Source organism: Lithobates pipiens, unplaced genomic scaffold (assembly GCF_037356315.1).
Source record: "Lithobates pipiens isolate NorthernLeopardFrog02 unplaced genomic scaffold, aLitPip1_a1.2 Scaffold_3, whole genome shotgun sequence".
Taxonomy (NCBI): Eukaryota; Metazoa; Chordata; class Amphibia; order Anura; family Ranidae; genus Lithobates; species Lithobates pipiens.
This window is the reverse complement of record NW_027507790.1, coordinates 185,265,257-185,280,231: the sequence shown is the minus strand read 5'-3', so window position 1 is coordinate 185,280,231 and position 14,975 is coordinate 185,265,257. Positions and strand designations below refer to the sequence as shown.

General features: G+C 41.3%; 1 protein-coding gene across 1 annotated transcript in view; it reads left to right on the top strand.

Annotated features, from left to right (window-relative positions):
• SERINC5 (serine incorporator 5) overlaps positions 1-14,975 on the top strand; it is an 84,511-nt gene that overhangs the window by 50,748 nt on the left and 18,788 nt on the right. Inside the window, exons 5-10 of the mRNA XM_077462609.1 lie at positions 1,992-2,085; positions 2,350-2,561; positions 4,647-4,742; positions 7,262-7,388; positions 8,317-8,383; positions 14,339-14,378. Of these exons, the coding sequence (XP_077318735.1) occupies positions 1,992-2,085; positions 2,350-2,561; positions 4,647-4,742; positions 7,262-7,388; positions 8,317-8,383; positions 14,339-14,378 (636 nt within the window). The remainder of the gene's footprint in view (positions 1-1,991; positions 2,086-2,349; positions 2,562-4,646; positions 4,743-7,261; positions 7,389-8,316; positions 8,384-14,338; positions 14,379-14,975) is intronic.

The window sequence follows — 14,975 nt, the reverse complement described above, 5'->3', positions numbered from 1 at the left end:
CCCATGTTGATGAGGACAAGGGCCTCTTCCCGACAACCCTGGCCATTGGTTGTTGTGGTCTGCAGGTGGATATTGATTTGGGGGGGGGGGAACCTCAGGCAGTTTTTTTCTGCTTCAAGATCATCAGAGCACAAGTCGCATGCCAAAGTCTGATCATTTAAGATGCCGATCCGACTTTGATCTGATTTCAGTGGAATGAAGTATGGTCAAAGTCGGACCAAAGTAGTGCAGGGAGCATTTTCAAAGTCGGACCAACTTGTGTCGGACCAGTTAAGACGGCTCCCTAGGAAAACTTTGATTTTCACATGTCATGCGACATGAACTCCCAATTTAGGAGCGTTTGATGTACAAGTGTGAACCCAGCCTCAACCTACATATAAAAAAGATGATCATTAGTACCTGCTTGGTATAATTGATTAATTATACACCTGACTGTCAAATATTGATTTTATTTCGATTTTTCTTCTGATTGCTCACTTTTTTGTTTTGTAAATTGATAAAAATAAACAATTTAAAATATAGGTTTGGGTTGAGTGGATCATCCAAGGGGGACACATTTTCCAATGACAAATGTTTCAGATGCAAATTTATCACTCATTTCCTTTAATTTCCCATTTCATCTGCACTACAGGAGATCAGAGAAAATCTGCACAGTGGGACACAGACAGAAATTAGTAACTTGAGGCTGGGTTCACACTGGAGCGATGCGGCAACGCAGCGAATCCGCAGCGTTTTCCCGCATCGCATGCCTCCCGCCGGCAGTTCACACTGCCCTATGCGGACTGCTGGGAGTGTCAGTGAAATGTTAATGACACCCCCAGATCAGTTCGCATATCGCAGTGCGATCTGCAAACTTGGACAGGAATCGGATCGCATGGTGTGAACACCCATGCGATCCGATTCTGCTGCGGACCAAAAAAAGGGTCCCGCGTGAGTTTGCAGCGGGTGCGATGCGAATTCAGCCATACTATCTGTATGGCTGAACTCGCATCGCACAGAGATCGGATGTGATTTGCACTGCAGTGCGGTACGAATCACATCCGGTTCTCGCTGCCGCAGCGGTGTGAACCCAGCCTAATAGAAATTTTAACCTATCCCCACTCAGGAAGCCATGTGTCCATTTGTAAATGTTGCCCCTACTCTCCTATATTACCTTAATTATTCACTTTTGATATGTTCCTGAATCTTTACATGTTACTCAAAATTAAAGCAGAACTACACTGCATCCGAGCACCACAAAAAAATTTAATAATTTTTACTATTCAAAGCAAACTCTCCTATCCATCCATGTCTCCATGCTTTATTTTGCCGAGAAATCACATTGAAACCAATTCTAACATTTCTGGCCATGGCCATCTTGAGTAAGGGCAGATGATTCCTGTAGCATTTAGTTCCCAGAATCCATCTTCCCTTAGCTCAGGCATGTAGGCAAGAGGGTGTGCTTAGCTGAGAAAACCCCTCCCCTCAAGAAGGCTCCTGGGATGTATGACATAATTTTGGCCTAGGCCAGAAACCAGAAAGTAACTAAAGAAATGTAAAAAAAAAAGTTTAAAACCAGTAAATATGATATACTTTCCTATCTTTTAACTAATGCTAGCAGCATAAGGATTAAAAATAGTCAATTTTGATTGAGAAAGTGAAGTTCCGCTTTAAAGGTGTTTAGAAAATGTAATGTATGTTTAGTAACCTATTAAGTAACACATAAGAGGACTGGCATTTACAACTGTATGTGAAAACATGTTTATGGTCTAGTTCCACTTGGGGATTTCTCAGGGGAAAGGTTTGTCGGCGCACTAACTTCCTGTCTGTTGCTCTTATATACAGTACGAGTTTTTTAGATAGGAGCTGGCAACTATTTGATTTTAAAGTCAGTATTATAGGTGGATAAAAACCTAATCTTATTTAGTTAACATAGAATTTGCTAAGTGGTTGTATGAATAGTTCTATATCCGTTCATGGTAATTATGTCATTTTTTTTATTTTATTTGCAGTGTGGCGCTATATTGGTGCACTGTTCGCCATTATCTTCTTGGTTATCCAACTCGTGTTACTGGTGGAATTTGCTCATAAATGGAATAATAATTGGTATGTCATTTCCTTGAATACATAACCCTTTATGCAACACTATTGGATAGATAATGCGTTGTAGAATATAGGACTGTATGGTAAAGGATGGTGGCTTATTGTAATTCATAGTGGCCAATCTGATGTTGGCTCAGGTGACAGTAGTAGTCAGTGGCGGCTGGTGCTCAATATTTTTTTTGGGGGGGGGGGGGGGCAAACAAACCTTTATTCACATTTTGTATTTCCATTGTTCTAATTGTGGTGTTTTCTGTTGTCCTCTGTCAGGCATGCGGGAACTGGACATAATAAGCTGTGGTATGGTGCATTGGCGCTGGGCAATCTGTTACTGTACACCATTGCTGTGGTAGCCCTCGTCCTACTGTCATGGTTCTACACCCATCCTGAGCATTGTCTCCTCAACAAAATCCTGCTGGGTGTCAATGGTGGCCTGTGCTTACTTTTGACACTTGTGTCTGTATCACCGTGCGTACTTAAACGTAAGTATTAATTTGCTATATAAATCCTTTAGATCAGGGGTAGGCAACCTTTTGAGAGGTGGAGATCAACCTGACGGTACAAATGGTAACTATCTCAACCTATAACTGGAGATCTACCTGAACAACATGAAATAGATCAAAGATCGCCAGGTTTTGGTGCCCTTTTTTTTTTTTCTTTTTTTTTTTTAAGAAATTGGCTAGCAAGGTCTAACTAAATAGTAAAGAAAATTATAATAAAACAATTGTCACTGTAAAAATATAAACTTGGCCTACCTTTATCGGTGGACAATGTCCGTCAATAGGGCAGTAGACGGTGTCAGTAGGGCACTGGATTGTGTCAGTCGTTTTTTCTTCTTTCTTCTTCTTTCTTCTTCTTTCTTCTTCTCAGAGGGATGGAGGAAAGATTTTCACCAGTCCCGTTCTGTGCAGTCTCAGCTGCACTGGGCAGCAAATGAATGGGAAGTGCTCTTTGCTGAGCAGCTTCCTGTTCATTCACAAACAGAAGCATAATAAACTGTTTACTATGCTTCAGTGATGAATGGGAGCAGAAGCAATCGATATGTTTCACTCACTGTGTTCATTCAGAAAAGGAAGGGGCCAGTAAATTACATATTTACTGGCCCCTTCTCCGGTCTCGATCCAGAAACATCCCCTGCAGCAATCGGTGGTAGAGAAGGGGAGCAGCAGTGCTGCTGGGTGGAGGGGGCAAGGGAGCACACAGGGGGTCCAGGCAACAGAATAAAGATGAACCTGAAGACGAGGGGAGGCAGGGGCAGCATTTAGTGGAACTGTTGGGCTGTAATTTCCTCCCTGCAGCAGCTGGAGAAACGGAATTCAGCTGCTGCAGTAGAAAAATTAAGCCCATCAGTTTCACTGAATGGGGCCCCCACTACCTCTCCTCTTCAGGTTCTGAGGTCAGAAACCAAGGGACACAGTCTACCCATCATCTGCCAGCAATTGACAGGTTGCCGACCCCCCGCTTTAGTGTAGTATTCTGCGGTATGTATTGAGTTGGTTCACAAACTAAAATCTGATTGTACAATCCCCTTTAGGGTGACCACAAACTTCTCAATCCAATTTGAAATCTGTTTAATTTCTATTATATCAACAATGTAATTTCTCACACTACATAGTTGGCAAATCTAAATGAAATTATATTATCTAGTTTTATTGGTTATGGTCAGCTTGAGAAAATAAATGCTCCCAAAAACCACCTGTCTCTCATTCTGCTAAAGTCCAAGAGAATGTAAACCCTTCCACCTTTTGTATAGTTTCTCTATGGACTAAAGTTGGCTGCATAGATCTCAGTCTGATTTACCAACAACTAGTGCAATCGCCTACCTAAATACACTGTTCAATGTATATCCAATTTTGTAGTCCCTCAACTAAATAGTTATTACTAAATCTATAAAGGATTGAGCAATCTGAGGGTTATGTGTGGACATTTTTGGATTTACCAACAACTATGTAGTGTGAGGGCCAACCTAACCAGATATAAATTTGAATAGATGATTTAGGCAGGTTTTGCATTACATGGTTGTTTGTAAATGTTACATTTGCCGCATACTTTACAATTATGTTTTGACGCCACCTTCAGATATACCAGCCACCGTGCCTACACGATATGGTTCAAATGAAATGGATTTTTTCAGTGTAACCCTCATACATGTTAAAAAATTTTTGTATAGATTGTATAAAAATTATACAATTGGATCATAATGTGTACGGTATGTTTTAAGGGGATTTCCACAGTGATTGTACAGTAAAATTGTAGTGTGTGTGTGTGTGTGTGTGTGTGTGTGTGTGTGGTCAGCTTTAGAGTCTCTATACTGTACATCCTATGCCATATGTGAATTAGCATAGCATAGCAGCCCGAGATCCGTTAAGTGCCACTGAAACACGATACGTTTTTAAGATGCACAGATGTGAATCCTTCCAAATAACTCTTACAATCAGTAGCACCCCTTGATTACTGCATGTCAAATTATTTCACTGTATAATGCTCTTCCTGTGCATTAAAATAGAAATGGGTATTCCTAATTACTATTGATGAATATCTTACAATTTTTTTTTTTTTTTTTTAAGATAACCCACAGTCTGGATGGCTGCCATCAGGCATGATCAGCTGCTATGTCATGTACCTGACCTTCTCTTCTTTGTCCAACAAGCCTCCAGAGACAAGTAAGTGTTCCATCAGGTCTTCAAATATACAGCTTTCTGCTAGATCTGCACATGCACTGGGCAGTGGGTGCTGGCAGATTTTGTACACTTGGCTTTGGTTCGGTTTGGTCCATACATTTCTGCACATTATTGATTTGAAATAAAGCAATCAAAATGTTTACTCAGGAACTTGTGATGCCCGTGTGCAAGGGACGAGTACAATTCTTCTTAATTTCCAGTATTGTAATATACCGTATATATTAGCATATAACACGCACCTTTTTCCCCTTAAAATCAGGGGAAAACCGCGGGTGCGTGTTATACGCCGATCCTCCACGAATTCTGAGCGATTTTTGGGCTCTGGGCGGCTTTTAGCCGCCTTCGGCCCTTCTCGGCGGCTTTTGGTCCTTCTGGGCGGCTTTCGGCCTCCTTTGGCCCTTCTCGGCGGCTGAGAAGGGCCGAGTGCGGCCGAAAGCCGCCGAGTATGTCCAAAGGCGGCCGAAAGCAGGACATCTTGGCGGCGCCATTTTTAAAAATAAAAGCTGACATTATCACTGAGGGGACAATGATCCACAAAGCTGCAAGGACGGACAGGCTGCATGACAAGGCTGCAAATGGCACTGACAAGGCTTCAGATGGACACTGATAAGGCTGCATTGATGGGCATTTAAATGTAATTTTTTTTTTTTTCCTTAAATTTCCCTCCTAAAAGTTTTTTTCCTTTAAAATTCCCTCCTAAACTTGGGGTGCGTGTTATACGCCGACACGTGTTATTCGCCGATAAATACGGTACTCACTTGTACTCGCTTATACTCACGTAAACATTAAATGAGTAAACCGTAAATTACTGCAACCAAATGTAACATTTTCTATTTTGTTTTACTGCTCTGTACTCAACTGATTTTTACTGTCTCCCAGTCACTGTTTACTGTTTACCAGTCTCCCCTGTGGAGCGGCGGATGTCAGCAGACCCATATCCGCTGACACCCACCGCTATCCAATCCGATCCTGCCCACAAAATCCAGACGGATAGTGGTCCTATTTTCCATCCGTCTGGTGAATCGGATGAAAGCAGACAGGTGGTTCATTTTCATCCGATCTTCACATAGAGGAGAGCGGGACTGTGTCTGTGTCCGCTCTTTACAGTGGAGTGGACATGACTTGTCATCCGCCTGCTCAGCAGGGATCAGCAGAGGCACCCTTGTGAAAGGGTCCTAACAGGGGTTTAAGAAAAATATTGTATAGGCGATCTAGGCATTACAACCATTGTATTTGTATCTAGTTTCCTTATTGTCTAAGCCAGTGTTTCTCAACTCCAGTCCTCAAGGTACCCCAACAGGTCATGTTTTCAGACCTTCCATTATTTTGCACAGATGATTTGATCAGTTTCACTGCCTTAGTAACCACAGCTGTTTCATCTGAGGGAAATCCTGAAAACATGACCTGTTGGGGCGCCTTGAGGACTGGAGTTGAGAAACACTGGTCTAAGTAACTGGACAAAATAACATAATCATAAATATTATTATCATTTTTGATATTTGAGAAGGACTGCCTGAAGCCTTGAGGTTGTGGTGTGCTAGTGTGGGGTTCAAGGGGTTAGAGCAGGTGGGGAGGAGGTGATACATCCTCAATGCCTGTCGGATGCTCTTTGAAGACAGTTTGACACCCATGCAGGTGCACACATTAGGAGCAATGGTTGTGTGCATCCAATTGCCATGAATGGGACTGCCTGCACAGGGATACAGGGAACACCTGTACATCTTCATGCGAGTAAAAACTCCCACTGCACTTAGTGTATACTGTAGTATTCCTATTCTGGGACCAACTGTACCATTTCAAATGTTTAATTATTTTTTATTTTGAAGGCAGTGGTCGCCAGGACAAATAAGTAGACTCTCTTCTTTGTGGGGGCAGAGACGGCAATGAAAATGTGTCACGGTTTCTAACCCTTCTTTACTCTATTCCATGGGTCTTCAAACTACGGCCCTCCAGTTGTTCAGGAACTACAATTCCCATCATGCCTAGTCATGTCTGTGAATGTCAGAGCTTTACAATGCCTCATGAGATGTGTAGTTTTGCAACAGCTGGAAGGCCGTAGTTTGAGGATCCCTACTCTATTCAAAAACGAAAAAAAAAATAGTTTTACATGCCATTTATTAATCATGTTGAAATAAAAAATGCCTAGGCTTTCAAGCCTGTTAAATGTAGGCTCCATTAGTCATCGTTCCCCTACTTCCTGAGGTCACGAGGGAAGGTTATATAACCATTTGGTTTAATGTATTGGATCCAGTAGTCATGCAGTCTTTTTCAGTAGAAACTAGTGATGGCCATTGGTTCATTAGCACTGTGTAAAAAAAAAAAATAACAAAAAATAAAATAATAATAATTATCAACAGAAAATGGGTTAACTGCTTCATTCCAGACAACTCAAATCCTTAACTGTTTTTTTTTAAAGTTTTTACAGTCAATATGTTCTGTTGCGATTTTCCAGTAAGCCACACATATATATATTCATTTCTTCTTCTTTTTTTTTTTTTTAGTTTTGGATGAGGATGGAAAGAACATAACAATCTGTGTGCCCAACATTGGTAATGGTATAAACCAAGATGAGCGGCTAGTCTCAGTGCTGGGTGCTGTCATCATGCTTGGTTGCATTCTGTACTCCTGGTGAGTAGTTGTGTTACAAGATGATCTAGATGAATATATGCCTTGTTATAGCATTGAAGTAATCTTTCATGTTCAATGTAGTCATTCTTCAAATGTTTAAAAGCAGGCAGATGCTTCTCCATGTAAGTGATTGGGGAGTATCTACCTGTCCTGTCTGAACCCTACTTGACACTGACACACAATATTTTACATCTCCATAGAAAAGTGATAAATTAGTACCCACTCAGACATTGTTGAATAAGTTGGAAAAACTCCCTGTATGATAACTAGGACCCTCAATGGCCGGTACCACTTGTCACTGCGAGGTGCTGTACAGAAATGTCTCAATAATCTTGCTTTTACTGAGCTCTCATGTTGTGACACATACGGTGAATACTAAAGAACAGGCTGACATGTGCAAAATCTCACTCCTCCCATTGTGAGGGGCCAGTTAGGGGCACTTAGTGGACATGGTTCAAATTTTTATATTAAAAATAAAATAAAAATTATATATATCTTTTTTTATTGTCCCAGAACTGATCATTAACACAGTCTGGGTACTTTTTATAATTACTGCTTATTTTCTTGTTGGGGGTTTGACAGACAGGTTGGTTGGTAACAAGGGATGTAACATAGGCAAGCTAATTCTAATCAGGACTCAAAAGAATGCAAACATGTAATGAAACATAGTGAGTGCGGTGTGCAATACATACAAAATAGAGTACAATTATATACAGAACTTATACATTTCCTTTTACACTCCTCTTTTCCTTCATAACTTTATTCACTCCTCTTTTCCTTCCTTCCTTCTCCTTTCTTCCCTCCTTTTTTATATTTTTTCATTTCTTCCCTCCTCTTTTCTTTCCTTCCTTCCTTCCCTTCTCCTTTCCTTCTTATTTCCTTCCTTCCGTTATTTATATATTGCATAATTGCATTTTTTATGTTGCAGTCTTACTTCAACCACACGTTCAAGTTGGGATACTCTCAGGGGAAGATATGCTCCACCAGGGGAAGAGGTAAATTCACAGTTTGCATAATAATAATTGATTGTTATTTAGGAAATCCAAAATATTTCTGTGCATACATTAATATATATATATATATATATATAATATTTGAAGAACTGCTTCTGATTGCTAGGACATTACATCCTGCCTTTTAGTTTAGGTTTCCCTAGGAGTTAGACAAGGTATACATACCCAGTAACAATCTCCCCATTCAGTAAGGCTGCCTCAAAGAAACATTCTGCAAACATATCTGTGATTGATTTATTGACTTGTGAAAGTTTGGTAAATCTGGGACTGAGGAATGATATACACCCCTAAAATATGTATATAGCACATCACAATATCCATCAAATTGTTCCAGTAGTTTTCAGTGCTATAACTGAGATATGGCTAAACACAAACCATTTATTCTGTGCAGGTAATTATAATACAATTGTTCTTATTATATTTATAAGTGACATTTAGATGTGTCTGCATGCATCCTAAATAGATATATGCTGGTTATCTACTTTAACCCTATTTGATTTCAAAGGTAGAATCATCAGCATTTGTATGCTATTTGTAGTTTTCTTTCCATAGGGTTGCTTTCCTCCACCGCTGTGCCACTCTGACGTCTTCTCCCTGTGGCTGGCAATACACAGTTCGATTACTGAGCTGGCCGAGATTTGAACCATTAATGGACAGGCTGAATGTACCTGGTTGGATACAACCAGCCTGCCGGATTCACTTCCGATTATTGGAAGCGGCTGCTATAGCCACTAGCAGTAATCACTGTCTTATCCCAGAGGGAATGGCTTCCCCCGCTCACCCCTATCCCCCCACCCGAAGAAGACCATGGCCCAGTAGGAGGGATTACTCTATCAGCACTGTCTGTGCTGATGGGGGAATTTATTTTCTTCAACCCACAGCTGCAGGATAGAAATTCTCACCATCTTCGGCCAGCCTGAGTCTGAATTTCAGCATTACAGCATTACCACACCTTGTACTGCATCTACCCACAGACTGCTTTTTAAACCTGGCCATTCCGACTCTGCGAATCTGCCCATGATTTGAAAGCGATGATGTGTGAATGACAAATCGTGTGAAAATATTTGAGATGCCATTTATTTGAATGACACCTCAAATCGCATGTCGCCCAAAAGTAGCGCCTGAACTTTTTTGGGGCGACATGCCTCTTGAAATGCGGGTTGCCACGATTGCAGAGTGGTTTATCGCATCAGACCCGCACTGCGATTTGAGGTGTAATTTAAATGATTGGCACTCTCAAATGTAGGTCCTAAGATTTGTCAGCCCCGCATTAGCGTTTTCAAATCATGGGCACATTCGCGGCAAATCTGCCCGCTATTCAAAACTGACAGCAGAGGAGTCCCCTCTGTCAGAATACAATAGCACAGTGTTTAGGATTCCCATCTATGAGCAGCATAAAGTATACAGTATGTAAACCCTCACCTTATTAAACTACCCATTTAAACTTAAAATAGAAATGAAAATCAAAACCTAAGTGATCACATATATACAGTATGTATATGTGTGTATATACAGTGGGGACAGAAAGTATTCAGACCCCCTTAAATTTTTCACTCTTTGTTATATTGCAGCCATTTGCTAAAATTGTTTAAGTAAATTTTTTTCCTCATTAATGTACATACAGCACCCCATATTGACAGAAAAACACAGAATTGTTGACATTTTATTTTTGCAGATTTATTAAAAAACAAAAAAAGTGAAATATCACATGGTCCTAAGTATTCAGACCCTTTGCTCAGTATTTGGTAAAGCACCCCTTTGATCTAATATAGCCATGAGTCTTTTTGGGAAAGATGCAACAAGTTTTTCACACCTGGATTTGGGGATCCTCTGCCATTCCTCCTTGTAGATCCTCTCCAGTTCTCTCAGGTTGGATGGTAAACGTTGGTGGACAGCCATTTTTAGGTCTCTCCAGAGATACTCAATTGGGTTTAAGTCAGGGCTCTGGCTGGGCCATTCAAGAACAGCCACGGAGTTGTTGTGAAGCCACTCCTTTGTTATTTTAGCTGTGTGCTTAGGGTCATTGTCTTGTTGGAAGGTAAACCTTCGGCCCAGTCTGAGGTCCTGAGCACTCTGTAGAAGGTTTTCGTCCAGGATATCCCTGTACTTGGCCGCATTCATCTTTCCCTCGATTGCAACCAGTCGTCCTGTCCCTGCAGCTAAAAAACACCTCTACAGCATGATACTGCCACCACCATGCTTCACTGTTGGGACTGTATTGTAAAGGTGATGAGCAGTGCCTGGTTTTCTCCACACATACCGCTTAGAATTAAGGCCAAAAAGTTTTATCTTGGTCTCAGCAGACCAAAGAATCTTATTTCTCACCATCCTGGAGTCCTTCAGGTGTTTTTTTAACAAACTCCATGCAGGCTTTCATGTGTCTTGCACTGAGGAGAGGCTTCCGTCGGGCCACTCTGCCATAAATCCCCGACTGGTGGAGGGCTGCAGCGATGGTTGACTTTCTACAACTTTCTCCCGACTGCATCTCTGGAGCTCAGCCACAGTGATCTTTGGGCTCTTCTTTACCTCTCTCACCAAGGCTTTTCTCTCCTGATAGCTCAGTTTGGTCGGACGGTCAGCTCTAGGAAGGGTTCTGGTCTTTCATTTAAGGATTATGGAGGCCACTGTGCTCTTAGGAACCTTAAGTGCAGCAGAATTTTTTTGTAACCTTGGCCAGATCTGTGCCTTGCCACAAATCTGTCTCTGAGCTCTTCAGGCAATTCCTTTGACCTCATGATTCTCATTTGCTCTGACATGCACTGTGAGCTGTAAGGTCTTGTATAGACAGGTGTGTGGCTTTCCTAATCAAGTCCAATCAGTATAATCAAACACAGCTGGACTCAAAGGTGTAGAACCATCTTAAGGATGATCAGAAGAAATGGACAGCACCTGAGTTAAATATATGAGTGTCACAGCAAAGGATCTGAATACTTAGGACCATGTGATGTTTCAGTTTTTCTTTTTTAATAAATCTGCAAAAATATAAACAATTCTGTGTTTTTCTGTCAATATGGGGTGCTGTGTGTACACTAATGAGTAAAAAAAATGAACTTTAAATGATTTTAGCAAATGGCTACAATATAACAAAGAGTGAAAAATGTAAGGGGGTCTGAATACTTTCCGTCCCCACTGTATATAATATAAAACCCCACCAGGATAAAGCACCTCAAAGGCTACTAAAGCGGTATAAAATATAATTTATTGGACATCAAAAGTACAAAAACAATACAACCCATTGATCGAGTCAGTCAGCTACCCAAGAAGGGGGACCTCAGCCCCCAAACATCCCGACACCTCCATACCTCCCAAGCAATTCCCAGAGAACTCTTCCTCTTCCACTCCAGTGTCCCAAAAGTATCACCTATCATCCTCCCCTAAAAATTTTTTTTTTGCCATGGCCCATAAGTGATCACATGCCCTCAATTCTCAGCTGCTGGGGGAGGAGAAACTGCAGTACACTAGTCTTCCCAGTGAATGGCTATGCGGGGGGCATGTGAGCAAAAGTCTGATTATTGTAGGAGAGCAGGCTGAGTTCTCAGCACAGCCAGAAAACTAACCATGCTGTGTGATCCTGCTTAGTGCGGTCTTTTAATAGGAAAGCAGAGGGACTGGCAGGAACACCAACGATTTCACGCAAAGGAAGCAAAACAAAGAACAGGAAACCTTTCCATACAAGTACATGGTACAGCAGGAATATGAATTGTTGGATTTACATATTCTTTAAATCTGTAGACTACATTCTACTACTTTAAAAGGGAACTGCATGAAGATTTAACCCGGCCATACATACTGTAGATCGAAATTTGTCTGGTTCAGCAGTGACCATCTGAATTTCAATTCATGTATGGGTACCCTGAATGTACAGAAATCGAGCTACCAATCAACTTCTGTACAACCAGCTTGTTAGATAAATGGTGATTGATCAGTACTGCTGTCTATAGCTAGCATAGCCGGCATTGCTTATCAGTGTTCTGACTGCGGGGAAATCTCCCTGCCATCAGAATTCGATAGTTCAGTAGGCGTGATTCCCCCATCCACATCGAATGTGTGGATGAGGGAATTGGGTCAGTTTTTTTTTTTTTTTACTTCAACCCACTTTAGCCTTAAGCATCATTCAGCCAGAGAGTAGGTTCCCTTCTCCTTATGCCTGGATTAATGCTTCCTGCGTGTACACTATGCTGTCCCAGACTGCCTTAGCCTTAGTATTATAGATCATAGCCACACAAAGCACAGTGAAGCAGGAATTGAGCAACAGTACACCTTGAACCAATGAATAGAAGAGTAGGCAACTATTGTCCTATTGGCCATAGATTTATGGACTCAAGCTAGATAAATTCTCAATACACTGTGCGCAATCTTTGTATTGGAAAAACCTGCGCAAGGGCACATTACCCTGTTTCCCTAAAAATAATACTTTAACTAGGGCTTATTTGGGGGGTTGGCCTTATATTGCAGCCATCACCGACAATCACACTAGGTCTTATTTTCGGGGAAACAGGGTAAAGACCCAGCGGGCGAGCACTGGCAGATGGGGCAGCAATCTGAATGTCTTACTGACCGTTTATATCAGACTGTGTGCCCACCTAAAGCACAACCTATGTTGGTTATCCAGCAATCCAGCCCTGCTTTTCCTTTAATCATAGTGTAGTCCAGCCTTTCTCAACCTTTTCAACACAGAGGAACCCTTGAAATAGTTCTCCGGTCTCGAGGAACCTCTGCTAAAAATTTGAAATTTACAACTCATGATACATTAGCGTGATGGTCAGTGGGAAGAATGGTCCTTACACTTGTGGTCATTGGGAAGAATTGCCTCCTTACAGATGGCTAAAAAGATCAATGGTGTCAGTGGGGACTTATCTGAGAGACAGAAATTGCCCAATGATGAAAGACCCACTAGCAACCTACAGAACCCTGGTTGAGAATCACTGGTGTAGTCATTAGAAAAAAAAATATTCTTCATGGTAACTGCATGGCCTGTTGTAATGTTAAATAGCTTGAAGCTTGGACTTGCCTGAACTAAAAGTCAGCAGGCCAAGCATGATGGCTAAATATTCTTATTGGTCTACAGGAATGGAATTGCAAGCTGGCCCAATACAGATGTGTTTGTAGGAAGAATGTAGATGTTCCATTAAGAGGTGGAATATATATTTATTCTAAATCAGGCAGTCATGCCAGTTTGCTTATGAAGGTAGTGGCTCCTTGTGGTAACTGGCACAGTGCCCCTTTTTTAGGAGCACATTAGATCTGTAATACAATTACTGGTTATGCTCCTCTTACCTGGGTATGACGGAAATAGAAAATATTCCTACACACATATTGTGAGAGAAATGACTCTGTATTCTGAGACTTTTACTTATTAATGAATATTTTTTCTGAAATGATCATGATGTGACTAATCCATATTAGAAATAACACATTAGACATTATGCTGTGAGCTGTACTTTGAAATGACGCGGTGTTAGATGGTAAGACGTAGAGTAGAGTTATTTTTTTATACTTTTTATTTTCTGTTAACTCATTAGAGGGGGTCTTCAAAAAGTTTACGCACTTTTTTATATTCTGATTGGAAACGGTGAGGGCGGGAGGAGTTTTGCAGATGGCATTAAAAAGTTGGTGCAATGCTGAGAAAAATGCATCGCAAACGAAGGTTACTATGTAGAAAAGTGATATGTTTTTTATTTTTTTTGTTTTTTTTAATTCTTAATAAAAAGTGTTCAAGAAAGTGCAGAAGCTTTTTCAAGAACCCTCTTATACTCGGTGCAGTGTTTATCAATAATTTACTGAAGAATTTTTATATTTATGAAACTTTTTAGGTTACAGCAACCAACCATATTTTCCCTTTCATTGTCAAAATGGAAGGAATAATGTTATTGGTTGCTGTGGGTCACATGTTCTTCCATCAGGCACCCTTTGTTTCATAGCTGGTTCTCTTTACAGATTGCACGTTGCTGCTTTTGCTTCGGCTCCAGGAGAGATGGTAAAAAAAACGATTTATGTTCTTATTTTTATGTTATGTGTTCTAGCATTTTTTTAGAATGAAAGAGCACATCGTTTCATATTTCAGGGTAATATTTTTGAGATGAAATATTTGTTACGCTCTCCAGGTTAGGTGGTGGCGTGGCTTACATAGTACAGTGAAAAGCTGGTTTAGGTACACCACTGTATTAAAGGCAATGTTTGTTTTTCAAAACAAACATGTTATATTTGCCTGCTCTCCTCTGGTCCCTCCCTCCTGCCCCCAGAGCAAGCAGCTCACTATAGGGGGCTCCCAAGTAGGCTCGCTCCCGAGCTGCTGCTCTGCATGTCCATTCATACACAGAACCTGGCTCTGCCCCAGCCCCTCTATCTCCTCATTGGCTCACTGACTGTAATTGACTCTTGTTCTCGCTGCTGTCTCAACCAATGAGGAGAGAGAGTCTACAGAGTGCCGAAGCTCTTGTGCACATGGCTGCATTTCGATGGGGCTCAGGTAAGTTATGGGGCTGCTGCACACAGAATACATTAAGGCAGGGACAGCCTGTCCATTAGGGGTGCATGGGTGGCACCACCCTTATCTATTGCCACCCCCCATACC